Source organism: Scyliorhinus canicula, chromosome 2 (genome assembly GCF_902713615.1).
Source record: "Scyliorhinus canicula chromosome 2, sScyCan1.1, whole genome shotgun sequence".
NCBI lineage: Eukaryota > Metazoa > Chordata > Chondrichthyes > Carcharhiniformes > Scyliorhinidae > Scyliorhinus > Scyliorhinus canicula.
This window is the reverse complement of record NC_052147.1, coordinates 55,206,727-55,225,510: the sequence shown is the minus strand read 5'-3', so window position 1 is coordinate 55,225,510 and position 18,784 is coordinate 55,206,727. Positions and strand designations below refer to the sequence as shown.

At 43.2% G+C, this 18,784-nt stretch overlaps 1 protein-coding gene across 3 annotated transcripts in view; it reads right to left on the bottom strand.

Annotated features, from left to right (window-relative positions):
* Positions 1 to 18,784, bottom strand: part of frmd6 (FERM domain containing 6) — a 156,842-nt gene that overhangs the window by 70,952 nt on the left and 67,106 nt on the right. For all 3 annotated transcript variants that reach the window (XM_038778608.1, XM_038778599.1, XM_038778618.1), the window contains exons 2-3: positions 9,089 to 9,354; positions 1,113 to 1,203 (exon numbers count right to left, since the gene is read on the bottom strand). In XM_038778608.1, the coding sequence (XP_038634536.1) occupies positions 1,113 to 1,203; positions 9,089 to 9,187 (190 nt within the window). In that variant the 5' untranslated portion in view covers positions 9,188 to 9,354. The remainder of the gene's footprint in view (positions 1 to 1,112; positions 1,204 to 9,088; positions 9,355 to 18,784) is intronic.

The window sequence follows — 18,784 nt, the reverse complement described above, 5'->3', positions numbered from 1 at the left end:
TCAGCTTCCCACTCTTGATTATCACTCATCCTTGAGACTTGACAAGATGCTTCATGACTGGTGGCATGCCTGACCCAAAGGTGACCAGATATCCATGCCATCAGTAAGATAATCAATTTCCATCTCCATAATATTGCTTCACCTCAGCTCATCTGCTACCGAAACCCTCATTCACGCCTTTGTTACTTCTAGCCTGACTCTCCTGACCAGTCTGTCAAGTTCTACCCTCCTTAAGCCTAAGGCTAATGTCCCATTCATCCAGCATCCCGATCCTCAACTGCCCTACCTAGGCTCTTGGTTAAGCAACACATCAATTTTCAAATCTCCCTTGGTCCTCCCTAGAATTCTATTCTCTGCCGATCCCACAACCCTCCAAGCTACTAACAATCCTCTTAATTCTACACTTTGAATCATGCGGTCATTGCAGCTATGCATTCAGCTTTCAAGGCCCTAAGCTCTGGAATTCCTTCGCCAAACGGTTCTGCCTCGCTCACCCTCACCGTCCTCTTTTTAAGATGGCCAAATTTCTTTCTCCCCGTTTTGTTTTCTGGATTTGCCTTCCTGGTTGATTTGCTTCCCTGATATCCAGCAATACTTATATTTTTACTAAAGTCCTCTGTGATGCCCTAATAACATTGAAGAAGTATTTAGATGTGCACTTGCGATGCCAAGGCATACAAGGCTATGGGCCAAGTGCTGGAAAATGGGATTAGAATAATTAGGTGAGTGTTTTTGACCTGCGCAAACTCGATGAATCAAAGGGCCTTTTCTGTGCTTTGGATCTCTGACTCTATAACACCCACAATGTCGCAGAGCACATGGTGCAAGAAGGGTCGAGAAGGCATCACACCACCACCTCCTCAAGGGAGATTAGGGATGGGCATGAATGCTGCCAGCGACACCCACATCCCGTAAAAAAGTGAATTTTAATAAAACTTGGACATGATAAAATGTAATAAATAGATTACATTTAAAATAAAAAGTTAAAAGCTATGATAAGGAGCAAAACTCAGTTGGACTTGATATGAATACACTAAAGTGGATATATGTTGCAGATGATGACATTTTATCTCATTGTTGTGGAATTATAATCAGTGTCCAGTCTTACTTACTTTGTATCACACTCAGTCCAAACAGATGACAATCTTTCAGCCTCAGAAGGTCACAGACTTGAATGAATAATTCTTGGCACAAAGCTTTTACCTACAAAACAGAAACATTATTATTTATTTTGATGGTATGTAGCAAAGGCAGATTCCAATATTGAGATCCTCTGCTTTCAAAGGATTTGAAACTCTGGAACCCAGCTAGCAGCACCTTCCCCAGTTTTATTTAGATAACAAAATGCAGAAAAGAAACCACTTCAATCTGCTCACTACATACTGTGATTTCTCTGTAGCTCACTTTCACAGCTGTAATAATATTCTCTACTCTGAGGGGGCTACAACGTGGACATTATGCCAGATTTCATAGCCATTTTGTTCATGGTTTGAGCTTTTTTCTACTGATATTTTAAATGATTTCAGAATGTAGAAAGTCTAGTCAATAAATACACCAATATTTAGAATGCAAGATTGAATGTAAATGTGGTAGGATAACAATGAAAAAGATATTTAGCTGTTTGCAGTATTTCCCAAAATATTAAGAGCAGTTAGAATTAACTTAGTGTTCAAAAATGTGTCCATTCGACTTAAAGACAAAGATGCTTCCAGTTGGTAGGGGTGTACGTAAACAATGGTTGTGTGGTTTGGAATTTGTTCCGTATTCATGGCATTTCTAGTGTTTCCCCTCTAGCAGCCTTGCAATGAATAGGGTCCCTGAGACCAAGGGTGTGGCGATTGGCTGTTTGAGCGGGCAAACAGCAGTGTCGCATAGCAGCCTCTCGTGTTCAAATCTCCTGAATAAAGCCCTTTCTTTTTGTGTGAACCTCTTGAGGCCTGCAGGCTTAATTTTGAAACTACCCACATCAAAAACTGGCAGCAAGGTAGGTGAACAGCATTTGTCGGCACCTGGAAACAAAAGTTGAATAGTGTTTCTCGATACCCTAAAAGAAAAAGAAAAATGAATAATTAAAATAGTCGCCGACAACGGGTGCAGCCGTCGAAGGAACTGGAAGACCATCGAGGAATGCGAAGAAAGCAACTTCGGAAAGAAGCTCGCCACATGGTCTGCCCAAAACGATCCATAACATGGGAGCACCGTGAGTAGTAAGTAGCCTGCAACAACAAATTTAGAGCTGGGGATGTTGTTAAACATGAAAGGAAAACAGGCTGAGCTCAGGTTTGCTTTATTTTGGGGGGGGAAAGGAAGTAAGGTAGTGCTAAGCGTGTGGCACATTGTGCACCCGCAAGTCCTTCCATAGTGAAAAATGGCTGGGACTTTTTGGAGTGGTGGCGCCGTTTGCTGAGAATACAGAGCAACGGAGCTCACGTACAGAGAGATTCGACTATTTTGTTCAAGCGAACAAGATAGTAGCAGATATAAAAATCACAACATTCCTGAGCATAATGGGGGGGGGGGGGGGGGGGGGGGGGGATAAACAATTAACCTCCTTAGGAGTCTGGTACAGTCGGAAAAACCAGGCACAAAAACTTATGTTGAAATATTGGAGGGCCATTATTCACTGAAACCTTTAGTCAGCACAGAAAGGTTTCATAAGCACAACCAAGAAGGCGGCAAATTGATTACAGTTTGTAGCTACCCTGAAAAGACTGGCTGAACACTGCAAATTTGGGGATGTGTTAAACAATACCATCATTAGTCTGTCGTCTGAGGAGCAAAGCTATTTTAAAGTGGTTGTTAACAGAAAGCAATCTTACCTTAAAGAAAGCTTTGGAAGCTGTTGTAGCCATGGAATTCGCAGCCAAAGAAGCTCAACAGTTGAGTTTGAGCACACAAATTCACAAGATGTTGGCCGAAACTCAAACATAGACATAGGCTCACACTTGCCATAGGTGTGCAAGAACTAGGCACTTAGCAGCAGATTGTTGATGCAACGACATCATGTGCAGGAATTGTGGCAGAAAGGGCCATATTGAATGAGCTTGTTGGAAAAATAGACAAGCTTCAGGCAAAAGTCGCAAAAAGCAAGAGCTGAATAAATCAAATGGGAAACTGAATAAAGGAAAAAGCATCCATGGTGGTACAAAACGGACGCAAGAAGAAACTTGGTTCACAGTCCGGAGATAAACTGTCATTAAAGGTATTGGCTATTGCTGATGAAACAAACTGTTACTCGGTCACTCCATTACAGGTCTGTAGGTGAAGATAGAGGTGGACACTGGGGCAGCCGTCTCGTTGGTAACAGAAACTGTTTATCAGGAAAAGCTCCGACATATTGCTCTGAAACCCTCAAAAGATAGTACTTGGAGAAGTGGTTCTGTTGAGGGATCGTATTGATGCAACAGTGCAATTAGGTGAACAGATGGCAGATTTGTCCTTGCAACATAATCAAAGGAAATTATCTACCACTAATTAGAAGAGCTTGGATGGAATAGATCAGATTCAATTGGGCAGAGGAAAAGCTCACGCCAGATTCTGAATCAGGTCTATCCAAAATCTTGAAGAAACATGCTATTACCTCCAATGGTGAGCGGAAAGCATGAAGGATATCGCAGTGAAGCTGAAGATCAAGGAAGAAAGTCAGCCGGGATGCTAAAAGTCAGTGCCGTACGCAATCAGACCCATGGTAGAGGCAGAATGGGAGTCCTTGAACAAGTTAATGTGAGCAATTGGGCCACGTCGATCGTACCCATACCCTGTGATGAAAAAAGATGGATCTGTATGCATTTGTGGCAATTTTAAAGTCACTATTAATCCTGTACTGTGTGCAGAGCAGTACCCACTGCCCCTGATTGATGACTTTTCGATGGGTTGGCTGTAGGTCAACACTTCAGTAAAATTGACCTCAGTTAAGTATATCTTCAAATGAACGTGGATCCAAAGTCACAACAGCTCTTGACGATTGTGATACACAAAGGGTTATTTCGCTATAAAAGATTATCATTTGTCATCACTTCCACACCAGCACTGTTCCAACGAGCTATGGACCAAATTTTAAGCGAATTAGATGGAGTCCAATGTTATAGAACATAGAACAGTACAGCACAGAACAGGCCCTTCGGCCCTCGATGTTGTGCCGAGCAATGATCACCCCATTCAAACTCACATATCCACCCTATACCCGTAACCCAACAACTCCCCCTTAACCTTACTTTTTAGGACACTACGGGCAATTTAGCATGGCCAATCCACCTAACCTGCACATCTTTGGACTGTGGGAGGAAACCGGAGCACCCGGAGGAAACCCACGCACACACGGGGAGGATGTGCAGACTCCGCACAGACAGTGACCCAGCCGGGAACCGAACCTGGGACCCTGGAGCTGTGAAGCATTGATGCTAACCACTATGCTACCGTGCTGCCCACATTGCTTACTGGAAAGTAAAAGAGGAAGAAAAGATGCTACACGACAGAGATCAGAAGATTAAGGATTTAGAGTCCAAAAAGGCAAATGTGCATTTTTCCAATCTTCAGTCAAATATTTGGGGCATGTCATCCACGCCAAGGTGCCTCATAAGTTGCCTTCAAAAGTCAAAGCCATGACTGAGGCACCCGCATCTCGTGTGAACCAACTTTGATCTTTCTTAGGTTTAGGTGAAGAGAAGCCGATAGCCTTCGTATCCAAGACCTTGAATAAGGCTGAAAGAAATTACGCGCAGATAGAAAAAGAAGCCCCAAAATCATTTTTGGCATAAAATGGTTCTACCAATTCCTGGATGGGAGGAAATTCACTTTATTGATGGACCATCGTTCACTATGATTCTTGGGCCTCAGACTGGGATACCATCACTGGCAGGAAGCACAATGCACAGGTGGACATGGCTTTTGTAATTTTTTAAAAATGCATTTAGGAGTACCCAATTTTTTTTCCCCCAATTGAGGGGCAATTTAGCATGGCCAATGCACCTAACCTGCACACCTTTGGGTTGTGGGGGTGAGAGCCGCACACACACGGGGAGAAGGTGCAAACTCCACCCAGTGTCCCAGGGCCTGGATCCGGGTCATCGCCGCAATGCGACAGCAGTGCTAACCACGGCACCATTGTGCTGCCGGGCATTGCTTTTTGTCAGCACACACATACACAATCAAGTATCATCAATCAGGCCTGCATGGGAACGCAGATGGATTCTCCCAGCTACCCTTATGAAATAGTTTGTCGGCAAGCAGTTCACGTGGAAACAATTTCTACTTTGAGAAAGTAGATAACACTCCTGTTACCGCAAGACAAGTTAAGAAGCATACAGAAATGATCCAGTACTGTCCAAGAGGTCATGAACATGATGCTCGAGGAAAAACCTCAGGAACAAACCCGTAAAGCCATGTTCCGCTCATAGATTTGAATTATCTGTACAGATAGGTTGCCTCCTCTGGGGAATGAAAGTCATCATTCTGCCACTACTATGGAAACATGTATTAAACCAATTACACAAAGACCACTGTGATATTGTAAGGATGAAGGAGATAGCCAGAAGTTATTTGTGATAGCCAAAATCAATGAGAAAGCAGGAAAGTGTGGAACCTGCAGTCATTAGCCCCATTACACCCGTGGGAAAGGCCTGAAGAGGCCTGGAAACAGGTAATGTTAATTATAATGTAAGTTTACAGCAATGGCATTGGTTATCCTGTAACACAAAAACAAGGGGGGGGGGGGGGGGGGGGTGCGATTTTCAGCCCACGATTGCCATCAGGGAGAATGGTGACACGGGCAAAAAATCAAGAGAGAATCCGGAAACATGAAGTTGCCTGGAATGGAGTATTTGAGCTGTGAATAAATAATAATAATAATAATGAATTGAACCCGCGCTGCTGCCTTGTTCTGCATTACAAGCCAGCTATTTAGCCCAGTGTGCTAAACCAGCCCCTAATTCTCTCTGGATTTTCTGCCCGCGTCACCATTCTCTCTGATGGCGATCGCGGACTGAAAATTGCACCTCCCCCCCCCTTGCTTTTGAGTTGCAGGATAACCGATACTATTGCTATAAACTTACATTATTAAAAACACTTTTTCCTAATGTGCACACACAACTGCAAGGCATCTGCAGCCTTGTTACAACTTTCTCTCCCACAATCTGCCTGACCTTTGACCCTCAGGTCAGGTGACCCCATGAAGTACAAAGAGAGGTTGGATAGGCTCAGGTTATTTTCTTTAGATCAGTGAAGGCTGATGGAGGACTTGATTGTGGGGCATGGACAGGATGTCTAGGGAGCAGCTGTTCCCCTTAGTTGAAGGGTCAATAACGAGGGGACATAATTTTAAGGTAATGGTAGGAGGTTTATGGTGGTTTTGAGGCAAAACCTTTTCACCCATAGGGTGGTGGGAGTCTGGAATACACTGCCTGGGAGAGTAGCAGAGGCAGGAAAACCCACAACCATGGATGAGCACTTGAAATGACATAACATTCAAGGCTTTCGGCCAAGTGTTGGAAAATGGAATTAGTGCAGATGTACTGTTGTTTTATCCCTGCAGAATCAATGGGCTGAAGGGCCTCTTCTTTACTGTATGACTCTGTGACTATGTCAACTCTGGTTAAGACGACTACAGATGGGGTGGGATTCTCTGCCCCGCGGGGGGTCCCAGCGTAGCGGAGTGGCGCCAACCACTCCGGCGTCGGGCCTCCCAAAGGTGCAGAATTCTCCACACCCTCCCATTCATGTTTGGGTCAAAGACTGAGCATGCAAAGGAGTTTGTTTGCACATTCTCCCTCTGTCTGTGTGGATCTCACCTCCACAACCAAAAAATGTGCAGGATAGGTGGATTGGCCATGCTAAATTGCCCCTTAATTGGAATTTTTTTAAAAAGACTGAGCGTGCAAAGATGCAAAGAGTGAACATGCAAAGACTATAGAAATGGTTTGGAAGGCTCTTGCACAGAACCTGATCTGGCAGTTCCGTCCCTGCACACAGGAGGAAAGGGCAGATGCGGTCTATGATTGAAGGCACTAGTCTCACAGTTTTTGAACAGCAACTTTAAGAACGAAGGAAAATTTCAAACAGAAATGGACTCCTACCCTCAGGTGGATTGTATATCATTTACAAAACAATGAAAAATATGCACAGTGCTGTGTATAGATTAAGGCAGATCGTGGTTGCTCCCATCCATCACAGAAAAAAAATGCAAATACCAGGGAACCTGAAGTGACTGTCTATCTCCATTTCAGTGTTACTCCCTTTCCTATAAGCTCACTGATTAGCTTCTTGGGCCCCATAATAGAAGAGAAAGGAAATTGCAAATGAGTAAAAATCTAATCCTGTGCTGGCCTGGGATGTGAAACTGAATGCACATGTGTACTCCTTTAGCAATGTTTCTTTCAATAAAGATTCTGAGAACAGAAGAGGAGAAGGAATATTGGGAACAGCAGTTCAGAATGCTGAATGTTCCATTGGGGAAAGTAATGACCTCTGTCCAATTCATGCTGCAGTAATTTCCAAATTGTGTGCATGTGTGATTACTTCTTTCTGTGACAAAGTTGCAAAACTCCTTTGAGCATTTTGGCCAAGTACGACAGTGCTTATTGCCCCGGGAGCCATTCAGCCCATCACATTTCTTCTGGCCTTTTGTTAGAGCTGATCCCACCACAATCGTCTCGTGCCACAACCCTGTACCTTCATCTACTTCCAACTTCAACACATACAATTCTAACCTTTTGATCATTGACAATTACCAGGGCTGTTCAAGAGCCCTGAGCAACCACTGAAAAAGGTTGGGATAGCTTTAGACATAACAAACAAAAATAAAAGGTATTAGCAACAGTTACATAAGACTTCAGCTGTCGGATTGTGTCACACATTTAATTAACCTTAAAATTGTTTTTGGCACAGTATCTCAACATGTTGCCATCCAATGCCTGGGACCTTCCTCCCTGTTTTTAGCAGACGGGAATGGAGACAGAAGCAGAAAATCCAGTGGGGGTCCCAAACGCTTTGCACGCCAGTGGGATTTCCTTGCTGGATTGTCCCCATCCACCACTAATGGCGTAATGGGGTTCCCGCCATGCAATTTTAATAACATTAGCAGGCATCCCCACTCTATTATCCCCTCCCCCCATTTTAGGATACTTCGCCATGCCCAACAGCTTTTGTAAAACGTGAACTTGGTGAACCGTCCCCGCATTCCTGGGGGTCATGCCCAGCAAGTACCCTAGCATTGTGACAGGGTCATCCCTACTCGGAGATTCAGAGTTGGGGGGGGGGGGGGGAGACGGAGGTTGTTCCCATATCCATCGGGGAGATTCTTTTTTTTTAAAGATTGGGATGCCCTTTAAAAATGACAAAAAGCTGGCAGCACAGCCATCAGGCTGCCCAATTCGTTTTCCACCCGAGACAACACTTTGAAAACCCCCCCAGAAAATTTCACACTATGTGTTTTGGTAATGTGTATTTTAACTCAGCTTGCACATTACAGTTTTCACAAAGTAAGCTTTGACTTCAGCTATGTAAACATCAAATTGAGGGGAATGGTATTTTAGAGATAGAGAGATAAATAATTTGAAGGCCTATTTACTTCACCTGTGTACTCCCCAGTAACTTATTCAAGAATCAGGTTGCAAGGTAAATAGAAAGGATTCCCACCAACACTTCTTGCTAGGCAATGATACATGGTTATAAAAAGAAACTAAACAAAACTTATCAAAGTGGCCTTCTTTTCCAAACAGGAAGTCAAATGGCAGTTAGACCACTTCATAATTTTTCACTGTAAACCTCAACTTTCTGATTGCTATTTTACCATTTTAGCACCGGTCATATTATATCCATGTCTGTCCCTTGAACATCAGTAGTTATATTTTAGATATTGAACGTATTTAAAAGTAAATTCAATCATGCACCAAATTGCAGCTTGGAATAAATGGCTCATTTTTATTTTGATGGCATTTCAGAATATAAATAAGAATAGGTCAAATAAAAATCGGAGGGCTACACCATGTGCTGACAATATTGTGAAGACACCATTTTTAATGTTGAAGAAACATGTCAAAAAGTGAAGTTAATCATTTAAGGATCAATGGAAAGATAAATGGGCAAGACCTACATTCACAATAATGTTGAGAGCTTCATCATTGGGAAGGAAGACACAAACACTCCGGCGGTCCTGCATCACTTTGTTGTTCTGAAAGGTGAACTTGCTCATCACGATCAAGTTAGGCTGTTGGACGTTTCTCCCAGGTACCCCAGGGTTCTTTCAAATTACAAGTCGGAGCATTGAGCTGTCGCGAGCTACAGTAATATGCAAATCCTCTTCATCACAGACTGTTGAGAGGGAGGGCAGCTCTGGATGTGTCATAACACTCACTGCAGCTATAAAGGAGGGAAAGGTGGTACGTTAGAATCAGATGAAGGAAGCCAGTCAAACGGCACTGTAATTAGAATATTTTTCGGGCAAGCTTAGACACAACTGTTGACTTAAATGCAAAGGTGAGTTAACCAACTGCTATTGACAGCTGAAGCTTGCACGCTCACATTCATCTTTTTAAGACTAGCCTTAAAAATAATTACACATGTAGGACAAAAACCATTACACTATTGATATGAAAGCTTGCTTTAATAAATCATCAGAAAATTGAATGTTTGAATCTAAAAATGTCCTACTGTAGAAGGAAATGTTTTGGACCTCCTAAGAGAATGGCATATGAACAAAGCGTGTAGGAGCAAAGGTTTCTCATATACAGTAGGCACTCGGATCAAATGAACTGATTTCCCTGGAGGGGAAAAAGTCTTCACAAAACCTCACAGCTGTCTTGAGACAAATGTTTTCAAAGAGTAAACATCCTTTAAAAAGAATTTCCCAGTCAGCAATCTCAGCATTTAAAAGGCACGGAACTTAAGATCAGAGTACTGACGTTTGAAAAAATAAAAAAATTTGTGTTTGTTGACCTGAAACTGAACACAACACCTAATGCACCAGAACGAGAAACTGGCCCTTTAGAATTACCTTAGAGCAAAAAGATTCATGTTCAGCAAGGTTCATGTTTAGCAAGGTATGAATTTCATGCAATAAGCCAATGAAGTTTGGTTACAAAATACAAGAAAATGGTTTCATTTTCACCATGTCACACAGTACAGGAATCACAGGAAAAATGAGCATTTTATCAAACGGTTTTTATATTACTGCAGGAAGATTCAACTAGTTAAATAATAGGAAAAATCAGTCAACCTATTAAATCATTATAACCCTGACCCAAGCTGACACATCTTTCAGAGGTTTGCTGCAAATGCAAGCACATAGCAAAGCAGATGCATTAATTAATTCTTTTATGCCAATTTTATTAAATGCTAATATGTAGTGATCCAAATGTTAAAAGGCAAAACTTTATCACAATTTTATTACAATGCCTCGATTTTTAAAAGGCAAAACTCCAACTAGAACGCTAATGCAAAGAAACTGGCCAAACAACTGACAGCATTTTATTCCCGTGGCATTTGGCAAGGATTTAAAATGCCCGAAAAATGCCTGTTCATATGATTGTAAAATGACAATAGTACAATTTAAACAACTTGTCGCATTATTCCAATACGAATTACATGCAAGAGATAACCAACAACAGGAGTTTGTTACAGCCTTGTAACTCCGATGAAAATGTCTTACAAGAGCACAATTATACTGTGGAAAAAGTGTCGAAACTGTCTGCAATGTTCTGACACAGCCTGAAACACTCTCATCTACTATGTTATAGTAAGAAGTCTTACAACACCAGGTTAAAGTCCAACATGTTTGTTTCAAACACTATCTTTCGGAGCACTGCTCCTTCCTCAGGTGAGCAGTGCGCCAAAAACTAGTGTTTGAAACAAACCTGTTGGACTTTAACCTGGTGTTGTAAGACTTCTTACTGTGCTCACCCCAGTCCAACACCAGCAGCTCCACATCATGGCTACCATGTTATGGCAATGAATGATATTTGTAAGGCAGTGAACTTGGAAACTCTTCTGAAGCTGGAAGAAACAGTCACTCTTTTACAAAGTTCACAAACTGGAAGTTTGCAATAACATACGAGGGGAGGATAATCCCTTCATCTCTAATTTTCATTTACAAAAGGTGACCACCTACGCACTTATTTTAGCACACATTTAGCTCTCTGCTGACTCACACAATGCAGCATCACACCATACATACACTGCAATCCCATTTCACGCTATAGGCTGGGAAAGACAACAACTGATAACAGGACTGGCTCTACCAGTCCGACTAAGATAGAAACTGTAACTTAGAAAAAAAAATTGCTGAATGCAGGGATTGCATTATCGTAATATTGGAGTTAAACCTCACAGTTGTTTAGAAATCCTAATTTTAGGATTTACATTTTGACCAAAGCAATGGTTCTTTGGTGTATAAAATACATATTCAGATTCAGACAATATTAGCAGAGATTTTAGTGGACAACAATTCATCATTTTAAAGTCAGTGGAAGTTAAGTGTCTCTCCTGCACACATTTTGTAGAGTAGGCACTAAATTAATGTGCTTTCTTAAAACCTGTGAGCTTGCTGAAGGTGATAGGTGATGTTTCTGCATTTATAAATCCAAATGATCCCAATTCCGCTTAAACGGGTTGCATTATCAGCTGCACCATGCAAGTGGAACAAGACTCAGCCAGGCCAACCAGATTCAAGATGTGTTATCAATTTTAATGAAGAACATTACAGCAGAGTCAGAAGTGATCCACTGGCTCTCACATTCTGTACAAATACATGTCCTAAAGATAACTGTAAGTTTAACAGTATTTGCCAATCATATCTTGTCATCTGTTCTCAAAATGATTTGTTGGAGAACTTAGGAACAAATACTTTGACATCACAAAGTTTTATTGCCATGACATTATAAAAAGGGAGCAGTGCCCTCAAGCACAATTTATATATTGTGAAATTCACCAAGTCACGACAGGAGGATCGTTACCTAAAATATAGTTTTCAGAGTGCCTCTTAATAGTTTTCAAGTATAAACCAAGTTCTAGCCATCTGCCCTTGCAAATTACCACTGCATCTCCACCCTTTCTTTTTTTGTTCCAAAGTCCTTGAATGAGCTTCTCACCTCCCAAATACATGCCCATCTTTCGCAAAACTCCAGATTTGAATCCCCCCCAATCAGATTTACATCCCTTCCAAAGAAGCAAAATGGTCCTTCTCAAAGGCACAAATGATACCCAGTGTGACTGTGACAAAAGCAAGCTTTCCCCCTTTGTGCTTCTCGACCTGTCTGCAGCCATTGACCATTGACAACCGTTGATTGCACCACCCTCCTCCAATGCCTCGCTACTGTTGTTTGGCTGGATGGGACTGCACTTGCCTACTTCTAGCCTACTTCTGTCCTTATCTATTTAATTGTATGTGAAGAATTATCAATGGCTTTGCTTTTCATTCCTGTAAGTTACCTCTGGCGTCCTCCCAAAGATCTATCCTGCATCTCTTCCTATTTCCCTGCATGCTGCCCCTTGGAGACATCATCCAAAAACACAACATCAGACTGTTTATACACACGCAACACCTAACTCTATCTCACCAGCACTTCTCTCAAGTCCTCACTTTTTCTAAACTGCCAGGCTGCTTATCCAACGTCCAGTACTGGATGAGCAGTAATTTCCTCCCATGAAGGAAAGACTGAATCAATTGTCTTCAGCACTCGCCACAAACCCTGCTCCCCCGCCACCAACTTCTGCCCTCATCCTGGCAACTCTCTGATGCTGAACCATATCCCGGTGTCCTATATAACTTTAAGATGAGCTTTCAACCACATACCCATGCCAGCACCAGGGTCACCTATTTCCACCTCTGTAACATTTCCCGACTCTGTCCTACTTCAGTTATTTTGCTGCTGAAACTCTCATTCTTGCCTTTGCTATCTCCAGACATGACTGCACATTCCTGACTGACCTCATACATTCTACCCTCCGTAACATGAACTCATCCAACACTCTGCTGCCTATGTTCTAACTTGCACCAAATGCCATTCACCCGTCAAACCTATACTTGTTCATTTACACTGCCTCAGTTTTTAAAATGCTCATCCAGGTGATCAAATCCCTCCGTGGCTGCCCACTCCTCTCAATCTCCGAATTCTCCTCCAGCGTCACAATCTTCAGATATCTGTAATCTTGTATTCCGTTTTCTTACACCATTCTTGACTTTAATCATGGCAACATTGGTGGTCGCACTTTCAGCTGACTAAGCTCCCTCCCTAAACCTCACCATCTCGCTTTCCTCCTTGAAAACACTCCTTAAAAACTACTTCTTTGAGCAACCTTTTGGTAATTACTTCTGTGGTTCAGTGATATATTTTATTTACAATGTTTCTGTGAGGTGTTTTCACATTTTGTATTACATTATAGGGCGCAATGTAAATACAAATTGTTGCTGGGAATGGCTTGTAAAAGCATACATTCACCTCTTGTGCATTGCATGGCACTTGCATAACTAACACTTTCCTTTTACTACAACATCACTTAATGTACTTAATTATCAAGACCATTTCCACCAAGACATTTCCAATCTTCCAATATTATGAAATCCAAATTGGAGAATCACCAGAAACATTCATTGGCAATGGCTAAAAATGAACAGCTTGGTGAAATTTCAGAAGGACGAACGATCCATGCAATAGTTAAGTCCAGGGGCAGGATTTCCAGCCGTTTCCACTGACGGTGACCCCCTCCTGCGGGTCCAGCGGTGGCGGAACCTGTAAACAACGGGAAAGCACCTGGACACTGGCGGGACCAGACGATCCCACCCCCGGCCACTGGCCGGCCACCTCTGCCTCCACAAAACACACTGCGGGCCTTTTAAACCAGGACATTTATTCCCAGTTGCGAATCCAGCAAAACACTTACGGATAAAACCAAAACAGAAAATACTGAACAATCTCAGCAGGTCTGACAGCACCTGTGGAGAGAGAAGGGAGCTAACGGTTCGAGTCTGGATGACTCTTGTCAAAGCTGACCAACTCATGAATAAAAGTTGCTGTAATGATAACGTGTTACACCCCAATTGTCCTTGCTGTGCCTTACAATTGCATAATATGACTAAATTTTCCACCTATTAACCATGCATGGGCGAAATTCCAGTCCTACCATTTACTAAATATATATTCTGCATGCAGAACATCACTAGTTTTAATTTTCATGACTTGAGGAGGCAGTGGCATGGTGGTACTGTCGCTGGACTAGTAACCCAGAGACCCAGAGTCATGCTGTGGGGACCCGGGATCGAATCCAGGGCAGATGGTGAAATAGGAATTCAATAAAAATATGGAATCATGAATCCATTGTAGATTGTTGTAAAAACCCATCTGGTACACTAATGTCCTTTAGGGAAGGAAATTGTTTGTCCTTACCTGGGCTGGCCTATCTGTGACTCCAGACCCACAGCAATGTGATTGACTCTGAAATGCTCTCAAGGATGGGCAATAAATGCTGGACCAGCCAGTGATGCCAACATCACATGAACGAATAACAAACACAATTAGCAGGCTGTCTAGTACAGACAGTTTAGATAGTCCTATGGTCTCCGAAATGAAACGTGAATGCAGATAGTTACATCTAATGCTGGTTCATTTAGGACTGGGATAAGGAGACATTTCTTCTCTCAGAGGGTGGTAACTCTTTGGGATTCCCTACCCGGGAGGACTGTGAATGCTCAGTTATTGAGTATGTTTATGATAGAGATCGATTCATTTCTAAATAGTAAAGCCATCACAGGATGGCGTGGAAAAACAGCTGGCAGATAAAAGATCAGCCATTATTTAATTGAATGGTGGAAATGGCTCAAAGGACCAAATGTCCTACTCCTGCTCCTATTTATGTTCCTACACTCAAGACAGTGTCATTGTAAGAAGCTGGCAAATCTGGGAGACATTTTGGGCAATATGTTTGGTCGAGTGGTACATATACCTGAAAAAAAGACAGATTTGTCGCTCTGATCCTTAAATGTAACCATACAGAAAGGACAAGGTTACAATATGCAATGCAATGCTTTCTTAAAGATTATGGGTGCGATTTAACTAAAACAAAGTACCAAAGAGAGCGTGTTACAATGCGCTTACAATGCAGAGAAACACGATGCTTTCAAATGTCACTTGGGTTAGCTTGGGGCCCTCAGCGGGGAATGAACCCTTCTTTCTGCCCTGAGGAGCTGCGCTCGCCATTTTTAAATGGTGTCCCGATCTTTGGATCCTCCCCTCCTCATTCCAGTCCTAAATGAACCCGCATTAGATACAACTATCTGCATTCAGGAGACCGTAGGAATATCCAAACTGTCTGTACTAGACAGCCTGCTAATTTTGGCAGTACCACCTGGGCACCTTGGCAGCACCAGGCTGGTACTGCCAGGATGCCAGGCCAAGAGTGCCAGAATGCCCAGGTGGCATCAGTGTTGCCCGAGTACCACAGTGTCCAAAGGGCATACACCTGGGAGCCTCCGATCCCCTGGGAGACCCCCAGGAGTGCTGTTCCGCCTGGTCCCTGTTTGTGGAGACCAGTAATGAACGGCAAGGCGAAGGGGATAGATCCCAACACTTCGGGTGCCTCAGGAAACTGCATATTACGGTGAGACTAGCTGTCTCACTCCAATATGCTGATTTGCCAAAAAGTGATGCCACCCACAATGGGCGGGATTCACATCGCATTAGATGTCTCGAGGTGTTGCGAGCCGGGTAGATCCCAGGACTGGGGCCTTCTGGCTTCTAGCGGCCATGCTGCGCCACATCACGCTGGTTTTCAGGCACAGCGTGGCCGTTCGATCATGCCCTGTAACTCCATGTTGTCCTCCTTATCCTCAGCACTGATACAAAATGGGGAAACTAGGCAGTCAGAGTTTCATGGATTCTGTTTGATAAAAGGTTTCAATCAGAAACGTCCCATTCCATAAATAAACACAAGAGAAACTGAGGGTGGGAAGGAAATAATGGAAACTAAAAAAAAAGTACCTATTCTTCTGAGTAATAACATTTCGGCAAGGCCAGACAAGGAAATGAAAATGAAAATGAAATGAAATGAAAATCGCTTATTGTCACGAGTAGGCTTCAATGAAGTTACTGTGAAAAGCCCCTAGTCGCCACGTTCCGGCGCCTGTCCGGGGAGGCTGGTACGGGAATCGAACCGTGCTGCTGGCCTGCTTGGTCTGCTTTAAAAGCCAGCGATTTAGCTTTGTGAGCTAAACCAGCCCCAAATAAATTGATTTTAAGGAAAATCAAAGCAGCTCATAAACAACCAGACCACTCAATCAATTCGTCCTTTTGGAGACTGTTGAGGATTAGGGGAAAATGCAGATTGTACTCCGCAATTAGTTACAGGAGAGAGGTCGGTAAATGAGGAAATTTGTATGGGACCAAGATGATTAAAATTGAACTCAAGGATAATTTGGTCCTTTAGAAGAAATATAAATAAAATGGGCTTAAAAATACAGGGGGCGACTGGCCTGTCTGAGAGTTGCCTTGTCTGAGAGTTTCAAATAGGCTGGAATACAGACAAATCTCATCCCATTCTTCCACTGACACCAACAAGGACATTTCAGCCAAGCAGGCAGGACTGGGGTAGGAACACTTTTAGACCGAGCCAGGAAAATGGGACCCATCTTCCCGGGCTAGTGTTCCAAATGAGATTGCGTACTGGCCTCCAGGTGGTTCAAAATTGGCTCCATTGCAGATGGGGCTCAGAACAGTGTCCTCCAAGGAACGATGCAATTTATTTGGGGAGAAACCTAATTCGCCATTTGCACATGGTAAGCTAATTAGCACAAGGTTTGTATCTTGGGAAAGGGAGGGGTGCTGCCTGGGTAACAGCGCCCAATCCACCAGATTATCCAGCTCAGTGTAGCACATGTAGACACATTCCCAGCAGGACGTGCAACCGCCTGCCTCAGGAAAGCGAGGTGCCCTTCCACTGACTGTGAAAACTCCAACACAGTTTGCACTGGAGCGCGCAATACAGTTGCACAGACTGTTCAGCAGGCTGACCAGAGGGCCTTAAAAGTCTTGGGGTGGAATTTACCGGCTGTTCATGCCATTGGGATATTCCGAAGTCACCTATGGATTGCCTCTCCCATTCTCCAGCCAGCTCCCTAAGAACCGGTTCATTTCCCATCTCACTGATCGGCGAGCTGGAGCAAGGAGCTTGGAGCTCAATAGCAACGTTTAACAAGAGCAGAAGCCAAATGTGGCTCTGGTCCCAGGCTGGCACGAACCATCACTCCACAGCCTTCAGCGGTGCAGGTCAAAGTTTAACACACAATTAATATCCATGCTTCAAACTTTTGCCCCTTTGTCCTGGATGTCCTGTTCAATTTTTGGGCTCTAGAACATTGGAGGTATTTCTGATTTTGTTGTTTTATTGATGAATATCCCAAATCCTCAGCGACACAGTGATTAGCACTGCTGCCTCACAGTGCCAGGGATCTAGTTCAATTCCGGCCTCGGGTGACTATTTGTGTGGAATTGTTTGTGTGGAATTTGCACTTTCTCCCCGTGTCTGCGTGGGTTTCCTCCGGGTGCTCCGGTTTCCTCCCACAGTTCAAAGATGTGCAGGTTAGGTGGATTGTCCATGCTAAATTGCCCTTTAGTGTCCAAAAGGTTAAGTGGGGTTACTGGGTTATGGGGATAGGGAGGAGGTGTGGGCCTAGGTGGGGTAATCTTTCCTTGAGTCAGTGCAGATTCGATGGGCCGAATGGCCTCCTTCTGCACTATAGGGATTCTATAATTCGATAAATCAGAACATTCAGATCTGTTAGTATCAGTAACTCGGGGCAGGATTCTTCCACCCCGCCCACCTCAGATTACCATGGCCGGGACGTGGACCATGTCAAGATCCATTAACCTCAGGCGAGAATATCCTTCACCGGGCGGGCGCGGCCGGAGAATCCCACCCTCAAGATAGAAGCAAATGTAACGGGCATAGTCACTGAAATAACATTTGGCAATCCTATTTTTGATGTAAAATGGAAATAAAAGCTGTGCTTTTCAGCTTCATTGCTCACCAGTCCAAAATCTCAGCTATTTTAGTCTGGAAAGCTTAGGGAATTTCCCTTTGTGCACTGCAGGTAACTTGTTCAGAAAGAACAGGCATACAATTGTGTTACACCATGTGCAGAGAAAATCTCTGCAAGCTCTGCACATCAACTTATCAACGCAGTGTCGCTCACTACAAAATATTCCACGGTTTTTAGAACATTAGAGGTGGGTACAGGGCAGGAAAGACTTCAGGGCAACGGGCTGAAAGCATATTTGAAGAGTAGCTTTTAAGGGAAATTTAAAAGTGCTGGGGTAGAAAATTAAAGAGGGAATAAGAGAGGAGATCCAATAGGCAGAGGTATGATGGCTGAATGAAGGAATGAAACACTGCAAGATATGTTGAAGTGAGTTTGTTTTATTGAGTTGTGCAATGACTATGAACATCACGTGCAACCATTCGATTGCATTAATTTCACATTTGGCTATGTGCTTCGTGAATTTCGTTGTGTTATTTTTAGATATAACTGACGGCAAACATTGTAAGGGACACTGCTGTATCATCAAATGAGGAGCTTCAAGGGATGGCCACAGAAGTGCTTCTACCTTACGTTATATCTACCTTTACGAATGCATGCATTTTTTTTGTGCGAATGTTCTAACTGAGCACAACCCTCAAAAGGTGTCTGACAAACGCAATGTAAAATCTTATCCCAACTGCTGTCAACTTCTATTCCACTGCCCCCACAACCCAAAGATGTGCAGGGTAGGTGGATTGGCCACACTCAATTGCCCATTAATTG